The 27290-nt window shown below is 34.1% G+C and overlaps 4 protein-coding genes across 9 annotated transcripts in view; 1 reads left to right on the plus strand and 3 right to left on the minus strand.

Annotated features, from left to right (window-relative positions):
* Positions 1-10517, minus strand: part of LOC128192659 (uncharacterized) — a 55032-nt gene extending 44515 nt beyond the window's left edge. Inside the window, exons 1-13 of the mRNA XM_052865527.1 lie at positions 10298-10517; positions 4487-5304; positions 4059-4174; positions 3259-3366; positions 2811-2944; positions 2454-2510; positions 1909-2022; positions 1722-1812; positions 1413-1505; positions 911-1108; positions 554-703; positions 308-463; positions 87-217 (exon numbers count right to left, since the gene is read on the minus strand). Of these exons, the coding sequence (XP_052721487.1) occupies positions 87-217; positions 308-463; positions 554-703; positions 911-1108; positions 1413-1505; positions 1722-1812; positions 1909-2022; positions 2454-2510; positions 2811-2944; positions 3259-3366; positions 4059-4174; positions 4487-4835 (1697 nt within the window). The 5' untranslated portion in view covers positions 4836-5304; positions 10298-10517. The remainder of the gene's footprint in view (positions 1-86; positions 218-307; positions 464-553; positions 704-910; positions 1109-1412; positions 1506-1721; positions 1813-1908; positions 2023-2453; positions 2511-2810; positions 2945-3258; positions 3367-4058; positions 4175-4486; positions 5305-10297) is intronic.
* Positions 10518-11469: 952 nt separating this feature from the next.
* LOC128192649 (GDP-Man:Man(3)GlcNAc(2)-PP-Dol alpha-1,2-mannosyltransferase-like) lies at positions 11470-14614 on the minus strand. Its single transcript, XM_052865508.1, has 4 exons — positions 14472-14614; positions 13345-13562; positions 12169-13091; positions 11470-11820 (listed from the first exon to the last, which is right to left on the minus strand). The coding sequence occupies exons 2-4, from the start codon at positions 13560-13562 to the stop codon at positions 11540-11542; spliced, it is 1422 nt and encodes a 473-aa protein (XP_052721468.1). The 5' UTR covers positions 14472-14614; the 3' UTR covers positions 11470-11539.
* A 10-nt stretch (positions 14615-14624) lies between these two features.
* On the plus strand, positions 14625-21573 carry LOC128192650 (BTB/POZ domain-containing protein 17-like). Of its 6 annotated transcripts, XM_052865511.1 has the most exons (3): positions 14625-14706; positions 16098-16388; positions 19064-21573. In XM_052865511.1, exon 3 carries the CDS (start codon positions 19067-19069, stop codon positions 20312-20314), a length of 1248 nt encoding a protein of 415 aa, XP_052721471.1. In that variant the 5' UTR covers positions 14625-14706; positions 16098-16388; positions 19064-19066; the 3' UTR covers positions 20315-21573. The 6 variants fall into 6 exon arrangements, with proteins under 6 accessions (XP_052721471.1, XP_052721469.1, XP_052721470.1 ...); XM_052865509.1 differs by lacking the exons at positions 14625-14706; positions 16098-16388 and adding an exon at positions 16739-17917; XM_052865510.1 differs by lacking the exons at positions 14625-14706; positions 16098-16388 and adding an exon at positions 16739-17908.
* A 307-nt stretch (positions 21574-21880) lies between these two features.
* On the minus strand, positions 21881-26889 carry LOC128192657 (40S ribosomal protein S3a-like). Its single transcript, XM_052865525.1, has 5 exons — positions 26795-26889; positions 24857-24960; positions 23833-24146; positions 23520-23602; positions 21881-23041 (listed from the first exon to the last, which is right to left on the minus strand). The coding sequence occupies exons 1-5, from the start codon at positions 26872-26874 to the stop codon at positions 22810-22812; spliced, it is 813 nt and encodes a 270-aa protein (XP_052721485.1). The 5' UTR covers positions 26875-26889; the 3' UTR covers positions 21881-22809.
* Between the last annotated feature and the right edge of the window lie 401 nt (positions 26890-27290).

Genomic DNA, 27290 nt, shown 5'->3' on the forward strand with positions numbered 1-27290 from the left:
AAGATTTAGCAGGAAACTGCAAAATACATTCCAACCAGCCTCCCCTTACATTGTGTATGTTCACATGTAAAGATTAAAATTCTAACCATGAAGCCAAGTTCTTTATTTCGGAGACTGAACCTTTAGGAAGACAGATGGCCCCAGCATACAGGTACTTCATAACTGCCAGTACAGTGGTAGAGGAATAGTCTGTCAGTTCCACTTCATCCTGGCTGTCCTGTCAATTCAACAATCATACACCTGTATGCATGCAGGTAAAGAATTATAATCAAATATTTGGAAGTAAAACTGAAACAGCAAGACTTACCTGGATAATCTTAGGGCACCTGAGCCCTAGAATCAGTCTGTGACCATGAATGATACCATCACTGGTCTTTATCCTTATATCACTGAAATTAGGATTGTTCACCATGGAAACCATTGTCTTTTGGTGGGCATCTGCTACCTTTTGTTTGGTTTGCTCCTTCAACAAAGAAACGTCATACAGGGTGCGAGTCATAAAACTAAATTATCTATTACTATTTCAGGACTTCTTATTTGGCAAATTCATTACCTGCACTTTGACAGGAGAGTCTGGACAGAAACCACTGCAGGTCAGGTCAAGGTCACCAGATGAACCAGCATTGACCTCTAACTCTGCTAGTATCACTGCAGTCTGAGTGGAGGCCAACATAGTGTCACCATGAAAAGTACTGCTTCCAACCTGTGAAATACAATCTGAATGAAAAAAATGTTAGTGGCAATGTGAATCTAAATATAGATTAACACCAATAAGAATGTATGTAGTAAGCATTGCTTGCTTGCTTTAACTTAGTTCTATGCATGTATCTACTTCACTTTTGATATCTAGAGTGTGTTGCATACAGACAGTTCTAAAACTTGATGCCTCTGAAATGTCAGTAAGCTCTACCTCTGTCTTGTCTGGGATTCCTTTGTAGGTGGACTGTCTTCGGCCCGGAATGCTTTCTACCTTTTTGATGTTGGAGCCCACAACAAAACGACTGACACATATAGGGGGCATAAGTTTTTCCACATAGAACTTATCTTTGTTTTCAAAGGCAGTTAAATTCTCTGTGGATAACTCACATCTTGACCATAAAGAAGGCATCTTGGTAATAAAAAGAACTGTATGTAGTAAAATTCACAACTCACATCATTTATTCTTTGACTGAAAAATATTTTACAGTAAAACTTTGATATCACGAATATTGAGATATCAAATACAATGGATATGTTGAAGTTAGATGGAAGTCCCAACTACTTGTTTCTTTTGTGTATTTTAACCTCCTTTGAGATAATTTGGTAAAACTTTAGTTGTTATCTATTTCCAGATTTGCTCCAATCAATATGAAAATGAATACAAATTTAAAGTACTAATAACAGTAGATACAGTGTGTACTAACTCAGTGTACCTTGTCATTGTCAGATGAGTACTTTTCCTGAATAAGACTACCACAGAAGGCAGGGGCCAAATTCTCCATTTCATTATCATCATCATCTAGATCCTGTTAAAACAAAGAATCAATCTTTTCCAGAATCTATACATGTACGTGATAAGAGAATTTGTTCTTATAAAACTTCAGAAAAGCTAAGGAAAGTATATGTACATTGTGTATGACTATCAACTTCAAATATATGGTTGAAACAGCAACTGTCATAGACAACCTCAGGAGACTACTGAACATATACACTGACATACTTCAATAGCAACTGAAACTCACCTGGGGAATCAGCATGGCTGCCACCCTCTCTGATCGTCTCTTCTGTTTTTCCTCCTCTGATAGCAGGACCAAAAGAGATGGGGTGGGATCTCTATGAAAGGTCATAATCATATGATTTGTTTTTCTCCATATAAATATAAGCTGAATGCAACTTGTCGTTAGACACACAAGTTTCTAGACAACTTACGCCTTTTTCTTCCAACCCTGTTTCTGGAGCTGTGTCTCTGTTTTCTTGCTGACATTTTTATTCGACAAAGAATCAGATATGGCCAGAGCAGTCTGCAGCTCTTCCTCGTATTTACTGAAATTGTGAATAAAATATCAACAAAATGTCCATGCAATGAAGGAACACCTGATTCTGCTTTCCGGTATACCAAACAGCATATGTCACTTTACTGAAAATCAACAATGTCTACGAAGTTTTTTTTTATAACCAAAATATCTGCTCTTTTAGAGAACTAAGGCATCATTTAAATTCATGGAGGCTCAAACTTTGTGGCCCTTACCAGTGAATTTACATTCTCACCAAATTATGAAATAAAGATTTTATTCATTATCTAAATAATAACTCGAGAAAACTTCATACCCAAGAACAAGTGGAAAAATTAGCCCTAACAAATTCAAATGTTCCACAGTATGTCAGGTTACTTTGGCAGAGTAAAGTTGATTATTGAAAACTACAGTATCTTGTAAGGTGCAAGTTGTACATATGCACATTTTATCAATACTTACCTCTGTGGCTCTTTCAGCTTTTTCTTGGTCTGCTTACCGAGTTTGCTAATGGTTGATCTGAGTAATGTAAGAATGAGAACACAGAATATACAACCTCTTTAACTGTGACATTAATTGAGAAATATATTTTATCATCAGGCCAAACGAAATGCTTTCTTGGACTGGAACAATTTTTTTTACAGTCCCAATCGATTACCGGTAGATGTGATCCTGATTACATCAGCTTACCATACTCATCAAATAATATGAAACAACACTTAAAACGAATAAAACTATCACTAATAAAACTATCATAACAGAATCGTGTCATTGGTTTACGTGGATCCCCTTGTTGGTGAGATTGACCGATCCACTGACCTTGCTGCCAGAGGGACCAGCCCGGCCGCTATGTTCACCCGTCTCTCCTCCTCCTGCTGTTTTATAAGGGTCAGAAGTTGGTCTGTGGACACCCCCAGCTTCTGGCTGCACTTTTTCATGTGGATTTTTCTTCCCTATGAACAATCAGTAGATGATCAAATAAAGTAGTTGTTTTAACTTTTTGTATTTGTTTACCAGCACTTAAACATATTTTGTATAAATTTGTTTCTGTTTAGTAGGTAACTTTTAAACTCTCCTGAGCAAGATTCGGGTAATTATCATATTGTATACAACTTTTAATCCTACATTAAACAAAATATAAAGTCAGAGTAAAAAATAGACACTGGATTTTTTCAGACCAATACTAAACCTTACTGTTGTACATCAAAAAGCATAAATATATCTAATTTTAGGTAAATTGATGACATGTCAGTAATGTTTGACCCACACTTTCTGTCTTCAGAGCTTTGCCACACATAGGACAGTCCAGCACTGCTGTCTTAGCCTTCTCAAGCTGTTCTGTCTTCTCAGTTTCTTTTTGTTTCATCTCATCTACCTGTAAATTCATGAAAAACATATTTGTCATTTTTAATTTTGTAAGCATCACAGTCAATTTTTTTTTTACTTAACCATTAAATGTTTAATGCCACAGAAAACTTTTTTCTTAACTACAGTTAAATGGACATTGAGATGTGCCATTTTAATAAGAAGTTTGGGTCAATGTGGTTAAAAATTTAAAATGATATTGATCCCTACAAATTTTTTTTCAATAAGTAAAATTGAAAGCATGTAGTGATAAACCTGACTTTTAAATTTACTCATTTAAACTGACTGATTTATTGGCTACAGAATATCAATTGACAATCTTTTTTACAAGGCACCATTATCAAACTTATATACAAAATATTCTATACATATCCTTTATACATAATATATACAATGAATCCTGGATGGAACAGCAGGTAAAGGGACTGTAGTCCATATTGATTCTCACCCAGGGATGTGATTGGCAGAAAAAAAACAAAAAACAAGGAGGAAATCAAATCAGTCCGTGTTCTGCACATGTTCGCTAGCCAAGGGTTTACGATCCAGTCTGTTATTCTACAACAGTTTTAGAGTAACAGAGTGGATTGTAAACCCTTGGCTAGCAAAGATGAGGTCTGCACTGATCTTAAAAATGACCATTTTGACTTTTTTTAAATCCGCCGAAATCAGTTTTTCTATCTTAGTATTACATGTAATGCCTACCTTGTCCATACACCTGTTGAGGTGCTGTGTTTTCCTGGCTGAGTTAAAGTGAGAGAGATCCTTTGTACAGAACTGACAAACAAATTTCTCCTGGCTAAGCTCATCTTCATTTGATCCTATAAGGAACCACAATAAAAATAAAACCGGATCCTGTAAAGACTGAAATGCTGGTATCAAAAATCAAACATATCAACATCAGCTGTCATAAACAAAAATATAAATCTAGTAAACCCATAGTAAAGCTATTAGCACTATCAAAAACAGACTAAGTTTATGCTAAATATTCATTAGATGCCAAAAAGTATTAACTTAATGTTGTTGAAACTGACAAGTCTGAGAAAATTAATAACACCATACAATACTGTGTAAAATGCAGCCAAGACAAATCACTGAGGCATTCAACTGTAGCACCAACTCCCACACCCTACCTTTTTTCTGGAATCTCTCCTTCAAGCAACTGACAACATGTGACTGAAAGGCGTTTGTAGTCAACATCAATTCACAAGTTGGACATTTCTTGAAACTGTCAGCATCCTCTTCTCTCTTTGATTCAAAAACAGAAGATGCCGCTGCCTCTGGTACATCTAAATCCATCTCACATTGTGCTGAAGTTTGCTCTTTGTACCTGTTGTTGCTGACTTGAAATTCACATGTTTCATTTAATGAATTCTGCGGCATTGACAAAATATTTTGAAGTGCATCCTTTCCCCCTTTCTTTTTCTTCTGTAGCGATAGTTTGGACTTTGTATTCTCTTCATCTTTCTTCCTTGTTTTCATGATTTATAAGGTTGATGAATGAATCTCACAAAACCAAACTCTGAATTCACATGTACACAATTCAAATGATTCAGTTCTATCAAAATATTTCACATTATTCATTTCTTTGCAGTCCTTCCTGTCTTTTACACACTAATATCTTTACAAAGAAGTCTACATATAATTAACTTTAATAACATATAATTATGGTACACAAAAATGTCTCTAGCCAATGAGACAAAAAAACATGTTCATACAGAAAAATGTACAAATATTCCAAAAGACTGACTTAGAGGTGTCAAATAGTCATTATTGCCTGGTTGCATGAGGTGGTTTCCTGTCAGTATATTGAAACTCGTCGGAATATTGCTCATTCATAATTCTTTCTGCTTCCTCCATCATATAACGGTAATCAGCTTTTATTAGTTCATCCTTAAGACGCTCTCTCTCCATTTCTTTTTCAGGATGCAGGGGGAAATATTTTCGCAAGCTGAAACAAAGAATGTATTCAGAGTCACTACCATAGATAACTTCTATTAAACAAAAATTACACAACTACAGGTCCTGATAAAACTAAGATCAAATAATCTTTTTTTGTTATTCATTTTAAGTAGCAAAGTTGCTACATTAGAATAGAAAAAAAGTAAGAATTCACATTTTTAAACATCAGAGAAAATCTTAAACTCCTTTATATTCTCAGTTTTACTTTTATTTTTATTTTAATAAATGTATGTTAATAATTATATATCATAGTCATAGTCATAGTTCTTTTAATCATCCAGCTCTTTCCCTCTTGTATATGTTTATTGAATGTTTTATGTTCATTGGATGTTGTATGTCAACAGTCTTCATGTTGCCCCTTGAGGGCCCTTAATTGGTTAATAAGGAAATTGAAATTGAAATTGAATTATCAATCCATGTATAATTTTTTTATTTGTAGCATGTTTCTTTTAAATGCCTTATTGCAGTATAACATCAGTACCGAATAGAACGAAAACTACCTGCCTTTGGGACTGCAACCCAATAATTGTGAAAATGATATATTATACAATTATATAATGCCTGAGCAGTCAATAGAGTCGAATAGACCAGAGTATTTTTCCCTTGGTGCAAGGAACAGCTCAGACCAATGGCCGAGGACAATAGAACACACTAAGCTGTATGTAGGCCTATCTGTTTTGAAACATAAATTCCCATTCAGACTTATAAATCCCTATATAGAATGTTCTATCGTTAAAATGACAGATGTCCTACGGACTTGGTTTAACGATAGAATTCGTCCCATATACTCGCTTCATAGCAAATAAAAACATAGGTAATCACAGATTACAAAGCTCACCGAGACGAGACATCACCCTTATGAGACTTCACCTACCTTTATGAGACCACTTTTATCATATTAAATGAAAATCATACTTTGTGATCTTGGATATTCATGGATTCTGTTTTGACACAATATCGTAAATCATCTGTTAAAAAATTGTATGATAATCATATGTTCATATGTTAATCAATACAATAATATAAAATTAAATATTGCATCCTATCATATTTACAACATATATCATATAATACAATAAAATATCATATTAAACAATGATGAGATATGATATTGTTACGTATGATATGACATGGTATTGTGTAATACGTTATTGTATTTGATCACATAATACAATATCATAATATATAAATGTTATAGTATTATATTACAATATCATATTACATAAAACATCATAATATTGAAACATGATATTATATTGTATTATATAGTATGATATTGTATGATACTGTATCATTTTTGATACATAATATGATATTGTATCATATGATACAATATAATTTGATATGTACAACATTGCATCAAATCAAACGATACAATATTATGTGATAAAGTAAAATATTACATAATACAATATTATATTATACATATTGTATCATATGATACAATAATATATTTTACAATATCATACAATACAATTTCATGTGATATGATAATATATCATATTATAAACCAATATCAAATCATACAATATCGTATGATACAATATTATATAATATTACAGTATCATATTATACAATTTCATGTGATATAATTCTATATTACAGAAACTAATATCATTTTATACAATATCGTATGATACAATTTTAGGCCAGCATTTTTTTATTTTTAGGTTTACAAACCTGCCGCTCGGTTTTCTGAGTTTTTAGAAAAAAAATAAAATTACAAAAAAGATCTTTTTTTTTCTCCCCGACAGCAAATTTTTTCTAGTAGGAAAAGTGTATCGTCATTGTTATCACAGAGGCATAAAATCTGCTCTTTTTGTGTCATGATAGCCTAAAAATTTCTTACGCATCTTTTTCTCGTGCTACATTCTTCAGAGAAGCTTCTACAAACACTCTGCTGCAAGTTTCATACTTTGAAGTTTTACCGACAGTGTTGACCAGTGGCTAGACGAGATAGTCACACCTCACTGAACATGGCTTCGATAGTTACCTGTGCAGCTGTTTTCAAGTACATTACTGTAAAATGATTCCCTTTCTTTTTGTGTTGAATTGGCATATGTATTCATTGGCTTTTTTAAAAATTTATTTTACAGAGAGAGAGAGAGAGAGAGAGAGAGAGATGTATTAGAGATATTCTGCAGTAACTATTCTCATAAACACATTTTAAAGTGACCTGCCTCAGAATTAAAAAAAAAATCATATTATTGTTTGTGCATTTTCCGTTATTTTCAATTTAAATTTACCATTACATAATTAATTGCATAGTTGTACTTTGTACATGGAAATTCAACAGGATAAAATACATGCACACATATAGTTGCAGTGATTTTATAGAGTCTGTTCACATTCACAATGTTATGTTTGAGTTTTCTCACATATAAACACCCAAACCAATATTGTAAAAAAAAATGTGAGAGATCAATGAAGTTGAATATTTTTTAACTGCAGAAAACATGAAAGTAATAAATATTTTGTATATTAATAATTAAATACTAGTATCATACAGGAGAAAACATTATTACTTTATGTACATAAAATTTAGGTTGTTTTTTTAAATGAAATGTTGACATGTCCGACAATAGTTTGACTGGTAACTTTGAATTTTGGGCTAGTAACTTTGTGGCCAAATTTTGTAATTGCACACCCCTGACATTGCTATATGTACATGTAATATCAAAGCTGTATGTCTAATATTCTATTGTACTATTTCAGAGATATGTTACACAGATGACATACTTTTCACACGCTACACTTAATGCAGTTACACACCACTATCAAGAAGTTGTCATTCATTATATTAATATTAGAATAAAGATGATGTCATAAAAGTTTTTTTTTTCTCCTACAGAACTTTACAATTTTGTGGTTCGTGAACCTAAAAGTAAAAAATTTTTAGGTCAAAAGAGATTTTTTTTTTTTTTTTATTTCCTCCTCCTACGGAACTTTATCATTTTGTGGTTCGTAAACCTAAAAATAAAAAAATGCTGGCCTTATAGAATATACAATATTATCATAGGATACAATATTATATTTTGAAATATCTTATGTAATAGTATCATGTGATAAAATAATAAATTAATAATACAATATAGTATTATACAATATTGTATCATAATATACAATACCATACATAACAATATCATGATACAATATCATAACATAAAATATCAATAAAATTGATACAATATCATATTGTATCATATAACTTTTTATAATATTACATATGATATTATATTGTATCATATTAAACAATATTGTTTCATACCATACAATACTCTATCATAGGAATCATGTTATATCATTTATCAACAAACACATCTATCTATAGAGCAGGTTTGAGTGAGGTAGAAGATTTCTTTAGCATCCTTGATAATGGAGATCAGGCTCTGCATCTGAACCAACCTCTGCATTTCATTTATAATATAGTTAAATCAACTATGCAAGCTATCATCTATAGAACATGTGACCTGTTCCAAAAAAACTAAACCTCATCCAGCATCCGAAACCTATGGCTCAGATTCAGCATTCAAGCCTGTCTGGTGCATCAGTATCATAAGATGCACCATCCATAGAAGTCTGGTGAAGTTAGGACAAGTAGTAACTAAGATATAATCATCAGAGGGCACCTGCAACAAAAACTTTAACCAGCTCTAAAAACCTTAACCTCCTTCAGCATCTGTAACCTATAGCTCAGATTCAGCACCCAAGCCTGCTGGTGCATCAGTATCATAAGACACACCATCCATGCAAGTTTGGTGAAGTACGGACCAGCAGTAACTTAGATATTGCTATCAAAGGGCACCTGCAACAAAAACTTTAACCTGCTCCAAAAACCTTAACCTCCTCCAGCATCCGAAACCTATAGCTCAGATTCAGCACTCAAGCCTGTCTGGTGCATCAGTATCATAAGACACACCACCCATGCAAGTTTGGAGAGGTACGGACCTGCAGTAACTTAGATATTGCTATCAAAGGGCACCTGCAACAAAAACTTTAACCTGGTCCAACAACTTTAACCTCCTCCAGCATCTGAAATTTAGGACTCAGATTTAGCATCCAAATCTTTCAAGTCCATAAATAGGTCCAGATGCATCATCCATGCAAGTTTGGTGAAGATAGGACAAGTAATAGCATAGATACAGGACCTGCAACAAAAACTTTAACCTGGTCCGGACGCCGACGCCGACGCCGAGGGTATAGCATAAGCTCCCCCTGACTTCGTCTCGGTGAGCTAAAAATTATTTCGCACTGTATCTGGCCTAAACTTTCATATGATTGGTCTAAAATACCTACTATGTTGCTCTTTTAACTGTTTTTGCAACGAAATCACTGCAACTTTCAACATCACGTTTGAAAATTCGCTGTTTATGGTCGCAATGTTAATGATAAAATCTGAGACATTCCGAGTGCGATTTCCGACAAAATGGCAAATTCAAACATGTATTTTAACAAAATGCCTTGGTATGACTCATTAAATGGATATTTTGTGGATTAAACTACATATGCATGTTCATAAAGGTTTGTAATGTATAGAAATGTGTTTTTCCCATGCAGATTATTTTTAACAGACTTATAATTGACATGAAGCTGATCCGCTTCGCGGCTGCTACATTGCAAGTATATGGGACGAATTCTTACTGTGACCTGAGCGTAGCCTGGTCATGGTAAGATTATTCTTTTTAATAAATCCCATACGACTAATATATTCTATTTTAAATAGAAATGCAAAAATGGCAATGTGGCCCAAACAGTTTGCTTAGCGAAGACAAAAGTGGTTAGACCGACTTATAACACTGATCGATGCAAATCTGCGGTTCAAAAGAACAATTCTGGTTGAAAATGGCATGTCAAACAGAATTTTCACGTAGACATGGTAGAGCAACGGATCTGCAGAAAACCCTGATCAAGCTGAAACTGTTAAACAAATATCATTATTGACCTTTGATCAAACAAAACATATTTTGGGACCATTTTCTTACCCAAACATCGAAAAAACTGTTACAGTAGTGACCGCTAACGAGATTCCAATGAAGGTTTTCTTTAACAATTTAACAACAGGTGTCGTAACTCTGAATTCCGGGTCTATACGCCGAGTTTTAACCATAATGACTAAAAGAACAAGATAGTTACGTTGATCAACTTTCCTACACAGGAATTATCATTTTTGAGGGCACCTTTCAAAACTCCTTTCTCGTGGTTCAAAACACGGATGTCGTATTCATTCGCTAAAGGAGAAGATAGAACGGATACAAAATCCGGATTGTTAAATATATAAAAGTTTTTTCAAAAGCTAAGCATTAGGTTTTTTCCTTTATTTCAACTTTGTACACATATTCTGCTAATGAATTTAATTTTCACCAATGTTTTACGAGTATAACATAACATGTAGCAGTGTAGATTGAAATTTTGATAAATTTTTACAAGGTAAAAACTTATCTTACTCATCCATGCATTATCTCAAATTAATTTGACCTTTTTGCACAAAAATGCAATACCAGCCTGTTTGGTATTTGTTGAAATTATTTCATCAAATATTTTTATGAATTATGCACAATGGCCAGTTTGAATAATCTGTATAAATCTGCATAATTTTTTTCCAGACTTCCAGTACGTTTAAGAAAATTGTTTATTGTCAGAAAAAGGAACGGGAGGGGGAAGACTGCCTGATTATCAAGGTGCCTGGAGTATACAAGTAAGTAATAAAATGTAAATGATCATTATTGCTTACAGGCACTTGTGTCTGCAACAAAGCTTGTACCTCATAGTATAATGGCCTTGTTACACATGTATTACATATATACTGTAATACTATTGGGTGAACTTTGCTGAAGAAACATTAAGCTAGTGCCTACTCTATTGCTGATAAGGTACATGATTAATCTCCATTAGGATTTAACTCTTTTTAATTTTTAAGTTAATATAAATATTTCACCCATGTAAATAAACTGCATATAAACATGATTTAGACATCATTTAACTATTAAATTATTTTTCATTACAAGGACTTGTACACGTATATACACATTGTCACTCACTACATGCACAAAAACTGCTAATTGAAAATAATATGTTAATCATGTTAATGTCAAGTTGTGTTCTTCACCAGTGTTATTGCTAGTACTGGTAATTCGATTCATAAAAGTACAAAAAGTCACAAAATTCAGCTTTTATTTCAGTACTAGAATATACACTGTAGGCATTAAATACTTAAAAATAGAATTTCATGTACATTTTGTAATTAAATCATCAAATACACTTAAAAATCCATTTTCAAATTCAGCGTCTGAGAATTTATGTACATGAGTCCGTGCACTTTGTTGTATCTCCATCCTTTCTCTGTCTGACAGAGAGAAAATCTTTGCCATACATGTTGCATAGGACTTCACATCTGAGGCTAAGAATCCTGTTGGTTGGTCATTAATAGGCACAACTATGTCCAGCTTTGGTCCTCCTGAATTGTGAGCCAGAATGATGCACCCTGCTGCCATCAGCTCTACAACACCTGTAAAATATATGTCTATTGAAGAAATATGAACCTATAACATGTATGATTTAATTATCATTTATCAGTTTGAGTATCTGTGACAAAAAGTCCTCCTATTTAAAAAAAAATAGTTTTCAATTGCTCTTAATTTTTATAAATGCAAATTTACATTTTTGATGCAGGACATATGTATTTGATCAATAAAGTTCAGGCCCAGTGTCATCACCAACTTTCCTCAAGTCAATACTCAGCCTCAAATCTGAGATTTGACCTCAAATTTCTGCACATTTTTTTTAAAGGCCAGATTAGAGTTGAGGACTGAGTTGAGTGATTTACCATTTTGGTGACATTCATAAAAACACTCACCTATTCCAAAGTGTTCATTCCACATTGTGTGAAGGCCGACTTGTGATGAAGCCATCAAAGATTTCAAATCTGCAAAGCTGACATTGAGCCTGAAGTCCACATTCTCAGTTATACCCAGATCTGAACACATTTTCTGCAGGGTTTCTACCCTGTCTTTGTCACCTTGGTTTCGGCAACTTCCAACCAACAGCAGCTTGTATGAGGATTTCTGGTTATCTGGGATTCCAGACATAAATTTGAAAAATGCTTCAATCTGCAAAGGATGGTCCTTTTCTGGTCTGAACTGAGATATAGACAAGATGTGTTTAGAACGCTTAGCATCCAGAGGTATTTTTATAAACTCATTGATATCACATGGTGGGTACACGATATGTGTCCTATCTCTCATCTTCCACAACTTCTGGATATGGTCAAAGGTCCAGGTTGAATTTACAATGGCTGCATGGGATCGTCTTCCTGCCCAGCCATACAGAAGGGCAAACAGCTTATAGTACTGGACTTTAACAGTGGAGAGAAACCAGCTCTTTGTTATGAAAGATGGGTTGTTATGTCCTTCCTGTCGAGAAGAGACTTTCTTTAACATATCCGTGCTTACAGTGGGATAGTGGACATAACAGCCTACAGTGCAGTCTCCCAGGTAACGGAACAGAGGCAGTGTAAAGGCATAGCCCATACTGTCAATATAAATGTCTGGTACACACTTCCATAATGCCTCCCATCCTAAAAGTACTGACCCAAGGCTTTGCCCTAAAAGTGTCAGATGAGGGTACATGTAAGCCTCCACCCAGCGGCGCTTTGTTAAGAATACAAAGGTAACTGGGCGCTGTAGTGTAATGTTAAAGCGCTGTCGAGCTCGCTGAGAGATATCTTCAGGAGTGGCATCAGTGTCGCCTGTGTATACCACTATGTGGATAGAGGGATATCTGTAGAGGGAAAAAGAACTCACTGTACACATCTCTCAATTGCAATATTCTTAAATAATATTACAGGGAAATAATAAATTTCAAAGGTATCATATTGATTTGAACACATGTTTTGACTCAGTCTGATTAAGATCAGCATTCCAATACACTACCGCTCTCATTCACGGTTTGAGAGCGGTAGTGTATCAGAATGGCTGATATTTTTTGGTTTTGGTTTTTGACTAAGATATGAAAACTAACACAAGATACCTACTTTTTCTGTATTGCTCTTATAGCCACCCAGAGGACCCGTTCTCCTCCCCCTCCAGCATTGCAGTAGGGGTGGAAGAAGCCCAATACACATCTTCCACCTACAGATGCCCTGTAGTTCCTTCTCCTGACTTTCAGCCACAGTCTCAGAAATAGCAGAGTAAAGGCTATCAAAATCACAATACTGACTGCGACATATAGCAGACAACACAGAATAGTCATCTGAAAAAAATATCCTAAATTCAATTGCTGAGAATTAAAAATAAAATGGTGCATAAAAAAAAGGTTTCTATGATAATAATAATTAAAATCTGGGTTGTCATATAATTTGGTAAGGATATAACCAAACAACAAACATTTTGCAAAATGATCAAGTCTGTCACAGATCATCAAAGCATAAACATGAATAAAACTATTCTCTGATAAGATTATTCAATTTTTAATCCAATTGTAGTACTTGGGGCTATATGGACTGGGGATATTGGCCTGGATAAGCCTAGAGTTGCAGGGGTCCCGGGTCCGATTCCCGGTCCAACCAAATGTTTTTATAGTATATATACATGATCATTCCTCCTAATTTCCTACTACATTTGGTGCTGTGCCTGCCCATAGACTGACAGGTTAACCTCTGCCAGGGGAAGAACCTGGGATGATCTATATGAGGACAAAGATAATTTAAGGAGGGATGAATGTAGTAGTTGGGGCTATATGGATATCGGCCAGAAGAAGCTCAGTGGTAATAATATGGAACTCTTGACTTAGGTTGCTGGGGTCCCAGGTTCAATTCCTGGTCCAGCCATGTGTTTGCATTGTATAACATCAGGTGCCTGTGGAATCATGCACTAGCTTTTATATTCTTTGCAAAAGTTAGGCAAAATAGCAATTTATTATTATCTCTACATTATATTCATCTATATTTTTTGTTTTAAATTATATATAACGTCAGGTGCCTGTTGAGTCATTTTATGAAAAAGTTAGACAAAATAACAAATTAAAGACAAGATCTATTATAACATATGAATGTTGTCTACGTATTAGTAATAGTAATTTAAGAGCTTTGAGTTTATTGTTTTGAAGAAGAGAAAAGGACTCGAAATACAATGTAAGGATTTAAAGATTAAAATTACTCACTATATATGAATGACACGCTTAATAATTCGCTGTATAATTGTATAAATTATTAGAAACACCAGGACATGAATAAATTCATTCCAACATTCTCATTCTGACTGATGTAACGCGTGGAATAGTTATTCGTCATCTACTTTCACTTTCTTAACATCTCTTCCGGTGATAGAAATGTTGATGTATTATACCCACGTGTACGGACTGTACATATAGAGTGTCATACTGCATACTAGACTTGGTAAGTACATATGCTATGTTTTATTCCAGACCATTGAAAGTGTCCTTTGTACAAAGAAAGTTTAAGTCACTTATCATGACAAAGAAAGTTTAAGTCACTTATCATGACATGCATGAGTCACTGAGGCATGACATGTAAACATAAACAAATCACCATGTGTTACTAAGTTGACGTTTTCGCTGTAAGTAGAATCTCTCTCTCTCTCTCTCTCTCTCTCTCTCTCTCTCTCTCTCTTAAAACATGTACCTCATGGGATCATGATTTAGATTTATGCATATGTTCCTTCTTAGGTTTAAAAAAATACTAGAATCCATTCTGGAAAACAAACCAATTCTTTTATATCATAATCAACGAATTATTTAGGATTTTGATAGGCGCTCTGCCAGTATAGCAGAACAACATTGGGAAAGCAGAAAAAAATCATTCACAAAACAGAATAAAGAACTGCAGAAAAGTTATTCTTGAGAAAGGAGAATCCATGCAGTATGGTCATATATGTACCAAGACTGGTTTTTTTACTTTTATTCTATAGTATAGAATACTATATATTGTTGTACCATTACTTACGGGTGAGCATTCTTTTGTTTTAAAACATATATTATGATATTGGATATCAGTACATACTACACACCATGCAAAAACTTTCTTAATATTAATGTGTTTATTAATAACCATATCATGTGGAAAAGACAACATTAATATATATTAATTTTTATGCAATTGTACTTCCAAATACCAATTTTAATACCAAACCAAAACTGAACCAAATTATGTTAGGTATTAAACAAAAAGTGTAAGTTAAGTACATATAGTTTACTAAGTAATTGATAACAGATTAAAGATGAAAATTTAATTCCAATAACTAAAATATTTATTTCATCAAAATAAAAAAAATATGGCATTAATTCAACGTAAGTAATGCTCCAATTCATTTATATTACATTCAAGACTATCATTTTTAGCCATTACAAGTAACTTCTGTTTTCATGCAAATAAAAAAAAAATACCCCTTACAGCAAGATACATTTCATGGCAACTATTAAGTAAATTCGTGTAAATATCACCTTCGTACTGTTAGTAAGTACCAAATGATAATATAAGTTACAAGATCTAATTACAAACTACCATAGTATTTTTCTCGTACAAATATTAAAAATTATGTTTGTAAGCATTTTAAAGGCAGTTTGAAACTCCCCAAGGTTTCAATGGTTTTAATCATTCTTCTTTTGTAGAACTCTTGTAGGTGCAGGCCAATTTATTTAAATTGAAAATTTTCACAGATTGTCTTTTTAGTTTGGTATTTCAGTAAACTGTCAATTTAAATGGAAAACATTTTTGTATTGTTCACAAAATGACTGACACATTCGTTGATCTTCAATACTTTTAAACAGGATGGACCAGACAAAGAGAATGGAAATGTGGCAGATTTGACTGGGTTTTGTCCACAGTCGATCACATGACCAGGCAGCTGTTGTAGTTACTCTTTGTCTGAGTGAAACCCAGAGGCAGATGTTGTGCTGACCGTGTGATATGCAGTTTGTGTCATATACAGCTAGATAATAATACAACCAAAGACAAAAGAACGAGGTGCAGCTATTGTCCACCAGATACACTGTTGGCTTAGCTCTCAAAAGACATATGTATGATTGTTCATGATTGACATAATCATTTTATAGATTAAGGTAAGAGAAGTTAATATAGTCCTCCTACAGTACATGCTTCTGAGTCTATATATACATATACACATGCAGTCTAGTTTCAAAGTTTTCTCTGCAATTCAATTTTGTGAATTTATTCTACACAAATACGGTAAGTATATATATGTAGAAATAGAATATTTTCACTTAACTGGTATATATTGTTATTGTTTTAAACAAATTACTTTTATTATCGATGTCTTTAAAGAGAGATGAACATTTTTGTTGGTAAAGATCAAGAATAGCCCCACCACTCTTTAAATTTAATTTTTAAAAGATTAAGTGATATTCTTTCAATTGAAGAACACATATTACAACGGAATTCCAATGTGTCTAAGAAGTAAGGGGGTGTTAATGTTGGTGAGGGGAGTGATCGACTGTATGCTGCCAAAGACGTGCCAAATTTGACAAAGATTATACAAAGTTTATCTAAACTTTAGGTACCTGTTGAATTTGCCAAGATCAAAGTGCAGCAATATGCTGTATTTATGAATGTACATGTAATACTTCTTGCGTCATTGTGGGGTAATCCTATATCAACTTTTAACCAAATTTAAAGAATTAAGGTACCGGTATTAAATTTCATTTTCTCCCAGATTATATCACGGATATGCAAAATAGAAATTGACACTTTGAATCATAGTTAGAACTGCCGGCAATGTTCATTTGAATTGTAATAAATCCAACTTGCTGAGCTGGTATGGACAGGTATTTTAAAATACCCTGATTACCAGTTTTAAGATTAAACTTCCACTTAAAGGTTTGGGTGGTGCTGCACTCATTATAACTCAGACTTTCAGGAATTTCAGACACCTTTATCTGTCTCGAAGAGCATTTGGGTTAATTATCATTTGTAAATGATTATGTCATTCAGAAAAGTGTTTTTTAAGGGCAATGAACCCAAAACAATGTAATATATGACAACTAGTTTTATATAGTCCTTTGTATATTATTTAGATATATAAAACACGCCTACACTGACAGATGATAGGAGTCAGTCATCCATGACGCCATTTAACGTTTTCCATTGTCATTATGTGAGGTCCTGACTGTGGTCCCTTTATTTTTTGGTTTTTGTGAGTAGGTGGACTTTGATTTAATAAGGTGTGAAATTTTATGTACAGACATGCTCTGTGCTGTGTTATGATCCAGTTCTATCCAAGTTCACTGTGCCAGTACATCAAACTGCTGAATTAATTACACTAATTAACTGACTGTCAGAGAGAAATCTCGGACCATTAATCCCTCACGTGTATCTGTTTATTTACGGAGTTTGTTTACTGGACAAAACACCCTGCAGGTGAAAGTGCAAACAGTTTTATTGTACATATACCAGCTGAAGGTCTGGAGGGATTAGTCCACTTTTTATTAATTTGTGAACACTGACCGACAGTTGGGCTGCTGAGTGTATTGGCCTAGTGGGAGATGATATAATGGGGGATAATCCACCCTTTGTTTATCCTGATCCTCTTGAAGTGGAAGAACCACTGGAGGTAGAGGAGCCGGTCAGTTTAGTACGTACTTATTGTTTTGGGTGGATTTATGTACCAGCTTTTTTTGTACAATGATATTCTAGGTTAACAGTGGACTATTAACAGGTGAGAAACTCAGGTAAGTCGTCTGCTTAGTGAGGTGGTCAACCAATGATCAGGTGTAAAAAAGGTAACATGGGCATTATAAGCTTCCAAAAAGAGAATCAGGAGAAATAATGAGTCAGGGAAATAGGTTAATCAATACACAGGTGACCAGTAAACTGTCTGGTGACTGGAGAAATCTCGGCAGTGACCGCGGTCACAAATATATTGGGATGGAAATCATTACTCTAAGGAGACATATAGACAGGTAGAATGTTTTGTCAGAGAATATAGCATTAAAGGAACTGTGAAGTTTGCCACGTAATGGTGGATTTTGATAAATAAGAATTACATATTTAAGAAAAAAGGACAAAGAAGATTTACGCTACAAATATTTGCTTAACAACCAACATAAAGGTAGACAATACCCAGTAACCACAGGTAATTTTTGCTCCAAAGTTTTGTTCTTTCTTGTACATGCTATTTTGTTTAGATGATGGGTAGATCAAAACTCCTAATTTCTAAGCCCATGTTAATTAAATGTACATTATCATTGTGTGTGGGGGAATTTGCATGTTTAAATTGCCAAGTGATCACAGGTAAAGAGCGTATTTGGTAAGATGTTAGATGTTCAAGATCTAAGCAGGTAGTTACATTATTGACGAAAGGTGAATAATTTTCAATAGGTTATCAACCTGTTGAGTGGCCATGAATAATGACAACTACACAATGTTCAACTTTCTCCAGTAGCTACAATACCTTGTGGGAATAATGATTTCAATTTGTACAACAAATATTGATTATTATATCAAAATAGAAATCAAGCTCAATTAAATTCTTGATGTGTAATCATTAGGGGTCTTTTTACATGGACCATATATTCATAGCTTTTAGAAACAGTGCAGAATTGTGAATGGAATTTTTGAGTTACCATATCATATCACCCAAATGGCTCAAATATACAGCATATGGAGTCTAGACAGAATACAAATGTAGCGATTGTGTGAAGTTTTTGAAAGCACAAGTAAGGTTTTTTTTCACGTAATATCTACAGAGTGCAATTATTTTTTATTCTTGTGCTTGCAGAAAATGGAGGAAGATGTCCACCCACCAGAAAATGACAGTCACATCTTGCGAGACGAGGTCAACTTCATTCACAATGTATCGCAGTTCTTTAACCAGGAGGCACTCAGTGATGTGAAATTGAAAGTCGGCGATGACGTATTCTTTGCTCATAAGTTTGTCCTGGCCAAGTCCAGTGATGTATTTCGCACCATGCTGTATGAGAGACGGTGGTCTCAAGAAAACATGGAAGAAATTGAACTCAGTGAAACGCCAGAATGTCAACCGGTGTTTGAAAGTTTTTTGCGATTTCTCTACACAGCGGAGGTAGCAGTGACAGGAGAAACTGCTGTAGGAATTTTGTGCCTAGCTGACAAATATAACGTCACATCCTTAAAACAGTTGTGTATGAACTACATGGTGGAAAACTCGCGATCTCCGAAAATCAAGAATGCAGTGCAATGGTACCCATGGTCTAAAGCCTTGGGACTGACTGACCTGATTGATCAATGTGCTAAGACTATTGCTTGGAACTCTGACAATCTGCTAAAACTAGAAGAGTGGAAATCTATGGATTTCGACTTTGTGTATGACATTTTGAAGAATTCTGAACTTGTTATTCCTAATGAGTACCTACTGTTTAATTCTGTACTCACATGGTTAAACCAGGAGTCGCATCTACCGCAACTGAAAGAAAATGCAGAAAAATTGCTTCCCTTGATTCGGTTTCCCCAGATGATGGTGAATCAGTTGTTCGAGATTGAGAAATCTGTGATTGCTGAGAATGAGGAGTGTAAAGAGCTGATTCTGGCCTTGGTGGGAAAAGCCTACAGATATCGTTCTCTGTGTCCCTCTCAGGTGGAGCTCAGTATTTCCTTCAATGATCCATTTTACTTGCCGAGAAATTACACTGATCTAGCAGTGGACACAGTAAGAATGCAGAATACTCTGCGATTTGGCATTCAGGTGGATGTTAGGACGTACGCAGGTCCTGTTCCTACAGATAAACGCGAGGGGGAATGGAAAATCACATACCGCAAAAATGGGGATCACTGGACGTTACAGATTTTTTGCCACGATTCCGCAACCGTGAACGGGGAGGCAAGAATTCAGGCAGCGGTGATTATATTTGATGAAGAAGAAAATGTCATACAAGTGGATCAAGCCAACACCTATACGTGTTCCCGTGGCAACAATTTGGCAATGACTATCAATGTGGATAACTCCACTGATTCTAAGGTCATGGCTCTGATTTTGAAGCCAGTGCCCATCTAATATGTCTTATTTGTTATAATCCTGTACTATCTGTAAATTGTGTGTCATCTTGGGAAATAAAGGTAGGGTCTGATGTGAATATAATCCTGCATTGCTAATTTGGAGCTTGTTTTTAGCATTTGATCATTTGATTTTATGTAACTGATTACATTAGCATTTAACTCATGAATTTGAGAGCTTACCTTTAGCTACCATTATTGTGGAATATGGAAAATCTATTAGAGGAATTAACCAGTCTTCATTTAAATTTTTAATACCTAAGATAAATTTTGGATGAGTTAATATATTTTTTTATTTATAAACAGCTACATTCAGTATTATTAAACAAAAATCACTGTACCAGAATATGCCTTGATAAAAGCATTTTTAATTAATATCTGATTGTCAAAACATTTTTGTTGTGATGTACCAGTATTTTTGTTATAATCTCATTGTGTTGGGTGTACACATACATGTATTTGTAGAGTTTTTAGTGTAGTAACTCTTTATGCAAGCTGTTTATTTTTTTTCTGTTGTTGCTTTTAAGCATATGTTTGTTGTTGATATTCATTTTTGGAATGTGGGAAGTTTCACCTGTTTTAAAGTGGGTGATTTTTTTTTTTTTTTTTAATTTCTGGTGATAATTTTTCGTTTAGTCTTTCAGTTTATCTCTCAATCTATTTACAGAGTAAACAAATTTATGGGGTCTTGTTGTGTAGATTTATTAGATGTACAATGTAGTGGTTATGAAGAGCAAGTATTGATGTACTAATGTATCAAGAGTTATTGCCCTTTAAACATTTCAGACTTTTCAGTTGTCAATCATATTTTGTAATCAATCAAGGTAATACATGTACTGTAATTCAACTTGATCAGAGTGAGATTTTCCAAGGTTGGTGATATCAATGTTTACGATATAATATCTCTCATGGCAAAAAAATTCTTTTAATGTCTCTCTTTAATGTTTTGAATGTTTGCAAAAATCATACGCAGTTTTAGCACTGTATGGTAAATCAGGAATTATGTCATCTCAGATAAAAATTTAATAAAAGTATCTACCTGGTAATATGATTTTTGTTCGTCCTCATTAATTTGTTATCAAGAGTCCCAGTTATTAATGGGTAGTTGCAATGCATTTATATAAATTATGTACCACTATTAGCATCCTAGCCATTGATGCCACTAAATTATTTTGTATCAGGGATTTCTTTTGATATTCATGTAATCTAATGTATTTTTGTACATTTTAAGTTTAGAACAATAAAATAATATTAATTCACGATTGTTGTTGTGTTTGTATACCAATCTATATTTTTTCAAACACCCAACAACTCTCTATTTAAGGAAAAGATCAAGGTCCTTTGATAGCTGCAGAACTATTGCTTTACCAGGAACATGAAAGTTAAGGTTAATGGACTATTACATACAGACTAAACATCATTAATCATGAGTTTTTATTTTAAACAGTTGGTGTGGAAATAGATAAAAAGCTTATGTCATGTTCCTTTTTTATAGTAAACTACAACGCCTACAAAAAAGGAAAGAGAAAAAACAAAACAAGTTTATGTCATATTTATAATCTTGATATACTGTAGATTCCTTATTTTACGCGAGTACTTAATTCCGCGATTCAACGGTTTTCCATCAAATCGCGAGAACATAAAATCGCAAATGCCGAAATTTTATCATAGTTTCATGTAGTTTACATGTGTCTGAAAATTAAAAGCGAGATTTTAAAATTCGCGAGACGGGCTTCTCGCGATTTTACGCGGATATTAATTCCTCGCGTTTAATTAGGAATTTACAGTATCTGAATATTGAAGGATACTGTGGTTTTATTAATATTCAAGGGTATCAATTTTCGTGGATAAAGTGAAAATCACAGTTTCAAGGAAACATGAATTTGTGGCCAGTGGCCTTATCAATACAAAATGTTATAAGAAATTGCACTTCAATGAACACTTAATTTCGTGGATCAACTGAAAAACGAAATCCACGAAAATTGGTATTCAAAGAATATTGATGAAACCCCAGTAAATGATATCGTGAATGCAGTCACAATGAAAATCTGAGTTATCTCCCTGTAGCTGCAAACCTCACCTTATAAGAGTAAACACAGTATAGTCTAAAGATTCAAGACCAGGAGATTCCATGGATAGATGGCCAGACAAGATACATTTTACAAAACAAAATATTATATGGTTTCATAAAAAAAAGAACTTAGATATCAGTATCCCATGAGACAGGACAAGTAGGTTAATTTATCTCTATTTCATTTGTATCCTTTAAAGTTTTTCCTTGGGATAATTCAAAACTATTTTTTACACAAAGAAAGTCCAATGTAGCCTAATTTCCAGTTCAACAAATTTGTTTTCATTTAGAATGTACTAAATATTTTTCAGATTCCATATCCATGGAAACACCCCAAATCTTATCGTAATACAGAATATATGATCTGAGATTTAACTACGGGTATAACATATCTACATATATCAAATTTTCACCAAAATGTCAGTTTATACAGATTGTTGGACAGGAGGTTCGTACCCCATGGGCCGTGCTACAGCTTCACCAAAGTAGGTGACAGTGCTCTTGGTTTCACTATACCCCTCTCCATGGATTTCCATTAATTTTCTGAAGTCAAATTTGGGTTTTTTCAGCACTTTCACTTTACAGATGAAGACATCATGTAGTGGATAAATTCCTTCGCAGGCTTTTTCAATGTCCTTGCCAATGCTGTCTGGGATTCTGCTCAAACGAGAAGAATAATCATCAGTGCTATGTGTAATGGTAACAAAACATTCAAAATCAACAAATGCATTCACCAAGCTCATCCATGGTTATTAAGTAACCAAGTTTTAGCAAATATATACATGTACCAAGTTTCTAATGAAGGAATATTTAAATGTTTTTTTGTGTTGTTTTTTTTTTAGGGGTGGGGGGTAGGCTGCTTGACTCTACATCTGAATTTGTACATGAGGTGACTTTAAAGGGCCTCTGGCGTCTTGTTACAGACTTCATTAACTGAGAGGTGATTGAATGTACAGGTAATACAGGTAAAATTTGGCAATTGGCGCCATAATTCCTGTCAGGAGACGCTGAAATTCTAAAATGCTAACATAAAAAGATAAATGTTATTTAGTTAGTCACTGTGCAATTATAACAGCATGTAAATATTAATGAAACCTATTTTTTAATCTGAGATCAATTGGCATCTTCTACTTACAATTTGTTGACCACTTCTTTCATGTCATTTGATGTCACTTCCTTAGTGATGATATCAACCATCTTTCTTCTGATGGTTTTGATCTGTAAAAGAAGTCACAAATACATGTTATGTGAAAAACATGATTTCAGTAGAAAAATATTTCATTACAGCAAGCTCTACAATTTTAAGCAAAAGAATGTTCTTTATACAGTATTTTGAAAAAATATGCAAATACATCAAATAAGTATGCCTACAACTTTTATAAAACTTTGTATGAAATTGTGCTAGCTTCTTGCAAGTTTATTTCAGTGCATTAAAATTTCATTCAGACCTTTGTATTTTGAGCGTAACAAGTTTTCTTCACTTGAAACTGCTTCTTCTTGGTGAAACCAATACAGAACATCCTAAGAAGGTAACCATCAGTGGTCTTGACATCAACATGAGCCTGGATCATGGTCTGCCATTTCTTGACCATAGAGCAGAGTTTGTCACGGGTCAGATCCATGCCGTGGAAGTTGGTCAGAACATTGCGTCCCTGAACTTCTTCAGCCATCAGTTTGAACTTCCTGAAGGATACTTCATCATTCTGAAGATCAGCCAAGGAGACCTCAAACACTCGCCCCTTCAGGCCATCAGAAGCAATCCCTGTAATTAACACAATATAAAAATAAGCTACAAATAAGCTATAATAATTATACGAATTTCCTATTTTTGCTTGGCTAGCCAAGCCTGTTAATGGTTGTGTAAACCCAATTCCTTTTGAGGGTCGACTGGGCTTTCCCAGGGCCCCATCCTCACCAAACATGAAATCCCAAATATGGGATACCCTGTGTTAGCCATCCCCTTGAAAGATACATGATGATTTTCTTACCTTCTTGCCAGACTAGCTAATTATGTCAATGTTCAGATCAGGTCAGCAAGTAATAATTTTTATTTTATAACTGTTTCTTTCGATCAAAAAAGGAAGTTTATATTGAATTTTGATTTTACGTTTATTAGCATATTTACGGTAATTTGAGTAGCGAACCGACCACAGAATTCTATCCGCTATTCGAATAGTGAAAAGCGAATATGACTCCAACTTCTGAATGCCCATAAGAAAGCATTTAATTCTTAAAGATCTTTTTTGAAATTTATTTGTTAATTTTTAGTTTATGTTTGTCCTCGAGGATATTCTATTGCTTTTTTCTAGATCTATTCTCCCTAATACGTGTGGGTTTTTTCTACGGCATGATGATTATACATGTAGTCTCAACTGCAAAAGGGGTGCGCTATTGTCGTGCCATTCTTAAAGTAATGACGACAAATAAAACAAATCCCAAAGATGACAGAAAATCTCCCGACATCACACTTACTGGTTCCTTGAGTTCTGGTGACCAAGGTCTTCCCAATCTGTCGCACAACGAACATGCTTGGTGCCTTAACATCGTACCAATCTTTCTTAGTGAAGGGATCAATTCTAAAGGATGTGAAACAAAAAAAAAAACACAATTAAAAGCATGTTCAGGCATTTAATCTATACTAATACTAATAGTGGAGTGACAATACCATCAAAAAATTGATTTTAATGTACCACCCTACCTCACGGCTAATTTGTACTTTTTTGGAAAGATATTTTCGCCAGGTCGTAGAAATTTCTATGGTCAAACTTTAAAATAATTAAAGGTCAAAGATCAATTACTGAAATATGAGCAAACATATACAAACTGAGATATCTGTCTAAATTCGCGAATTATTTATCAATATTAAATATTTTTATAATATTTTAGCTTTTGTAAGTTGTATATATTGAACCAAAAAAGTTTATACCGATAATGTATTTGTATGTTTGTATTATGAAGCGTTTTCCTTCAAATAACTATCATACTTTTAAATGTTAAAATGTAAATTTATATAAATATTACAACCACCATCATATACAAATTAGAAATTAATACCATAAAAATTAAAATTAACAAAAGAAAAACAAATAATTTTAATAACTTTACATGTATATAAAGTTAGTTAAAAAATGTTTGCTTCGATAAAAAAAAAAGGTGGTATAGAAGGGGAGAACCCCGTCCCCATGCTACTTTACTGCTGGTTTGAATGGTTTTAATGACCCCTCATATCTATGCAGTTTTCCAGATAAGCTATCCCCTGTTTGAAATATGTAAGGTAGTTGAGATAATCAATGCTCCTATATGGTGAAAAACTACCGAAAATCCGATCTTTTCACAAACCGTATTATGCATACACTATTTAAAACAAGAGGCCCATGAGCCCCATTGCTCACATGAGCAAGTGTATGGGTTTTTTTCGGGGGGGGGGGGGGGGGGGGGAGAGATAACATGGTACCATTATTCGAACCATCTTCTCTAGCCAAGGGTTTCTGATCCGCACTGCTTCTCACGGTGCATCCACCAATGAACACCCTTCATATTTTTTCAGATTTTTAAATCTTCCAGATAAGTCTGTAGCTGCGCAGTTCGACAGCTGTTCTGTGCGATTAAAAATGCATTGTCTTGTTCTTGTATGCATACTTTTCAAACAAAATGACATGTTGAACGTCATATTTATTGCTGTTGTATATCTTTTGACAACAGTTTTAGTAAGTTTTGGACAGAAACAAGCCAGTTCAAGAAATGTTTACATTTTTCTTCTCAAACTTAAAGGATGGCCGGAAATCCCCCTTAAACTAAAATTAAAAACAAATCTATAATTGTGCTGTCTCCCCGCCCTCTTTTTCATTGCGACCTTACTCTCACCTTGGATGTTTATGGTATGGAAAAATAGTAAAAAACTTCATAGAATTATCCAAGCTTCTAGATATTAGATTTACTTCTCGAACGGAGTGCTTACCGACTTTACACTCTGAAATATGTCAACACTCGACACAATCGGTTTTATACTTTCAGTATCAAATATTTAACCCCGTTAAGGAAAGGAAATTTAGAGTTTCCTCTCTCAGTAAAACAATAGCAACGGACAACCTCATGATCATTTAAGCATAGAACCATTTTAACAAGACCTTGGACTTTCAGTAGGGCGTAGCTATCTTTTCCTTGGGTTAAAACAAATTAAAAATGACGCGGTTTCAAGCAAAATATGCATCGATTGCGTAGTCTTAACTCAAAAGCCAGACAATTCTCGTTGATTTCAAAGAGCCATGGCCGAGTGACTAGCAATGAAATAGACAGGCCTACGTCACATTGCTGTTTGACCCAACTACCCAAAGTCGAAGCTCTTGTTAAAATGGTTCTATTACAGTACTTAACTATTAATTGTAAGACGATAAGGTAAAATTAACATACAGTTTCTTCTTTTTTAACCTCTTCGTCATTTTCATTGATGATATCGGCTGAGATTTTCTTATTCCTTTTCTTCTCGCCATGTTCGAGGCTGTTTAAAGGAATTGACAGAATATTGCGAACGAGTTGTGCAAGAGTTTCGGTATTTCCGGCGGCCATGTAATTGTTACGAATTTTTCAATGTAGTATGTACACGGGACGTTTAAGTTATTGACCAATTTAAATGTTCACAGTTTGAAAGTGACTGAGGGTTAGAGTAATGTTACACATATATGCCAGTAGGCTAGTTTAGTTTAAACTATCATATGCATTGTAGTGATCGTAAATGTGTGAAAATATAAATAAAAATATTGGCTTTTTTTCTTTTTTTTTTGACACTGTAGTTTCATCAGACGGTTATGAAATTCGTTCATATTGTGAGTTAGCTCCGAGTGCATGATTTTTACATTTCGAAATAGCAATAAATAAAACAAATGAATGAAAATGAGAAGGTTTCATC

The sequence above is a fragment of the Crassostrea angulata genome, chromosome 7 (assembly GCF_025612915.1).
Source record: "Crassostrea angulata isolate pt1a10 chromosome 7, ASM2561291v2, whole genome shotgun sequence".
NCBI classification, from domain to species: domain Eukaryota; kingdom Metazoa; phylum Mollusca; class Bivalvia; order Ostreida; family Ostreidae; genus Magallana; species Magallana angulata.

Coding starts and splice junctions, on each gene's coding strand:
- LOC128192650 (XM_052865509.1), top strand. CDS start 17,837: ATGGGGGATAATCCACCCTTTGTTTATCCTGATCCTCTTGAAGTGGAA. Junction 17,918..19,063: donor TAGAGGAGCCGGTCAGTTTA/GTACGTACTTAT, acceptor TTGTGCTTGCAG/AAAATGGAGGAAGATGTCCA.
- LOC128192649 (XM_052865508.1), bottom strand. CDS start 13,562: ATGACTATTCTGTGTTGTCTGCTATATGTCGCAGTCAGTATTGTGATT. Junction 13,092..13,344: donor ATAAGAGCAATACAGAAAAA/GTAGGTATCTTG, acceptor TTCCCTCTACAG/ATATCCCTCTATCCACATAG. Junction 11,821..12,168: donor GAATGAACACTTTGGAATAG/GTGAGTGTTTTT, acceptor TATATTTTACAG/GTGTTGTAGAGCTGATGGCA.
- LOC128192657 (XM_052865525.1), bottom strand. CDS start 26,874: ATGGCGAGAAGAAAAGGAATAAGAAAATCTCAGCCGATATCATCAATG. Junction 24,961..26,794: donor AGGTTAAAAAAGAAGAAACT/GTATGTTAATTT, acceptor CACATCCTTTAG/AATTGATCCCTTCACTAAGA. Junction 24,147..24,856: donor CACCAGAACTCAAGGAACCA/GTAAGTGTGATG, acceptor TGTTAATTACAG/GGATTGCTTCTGATGGCCTG.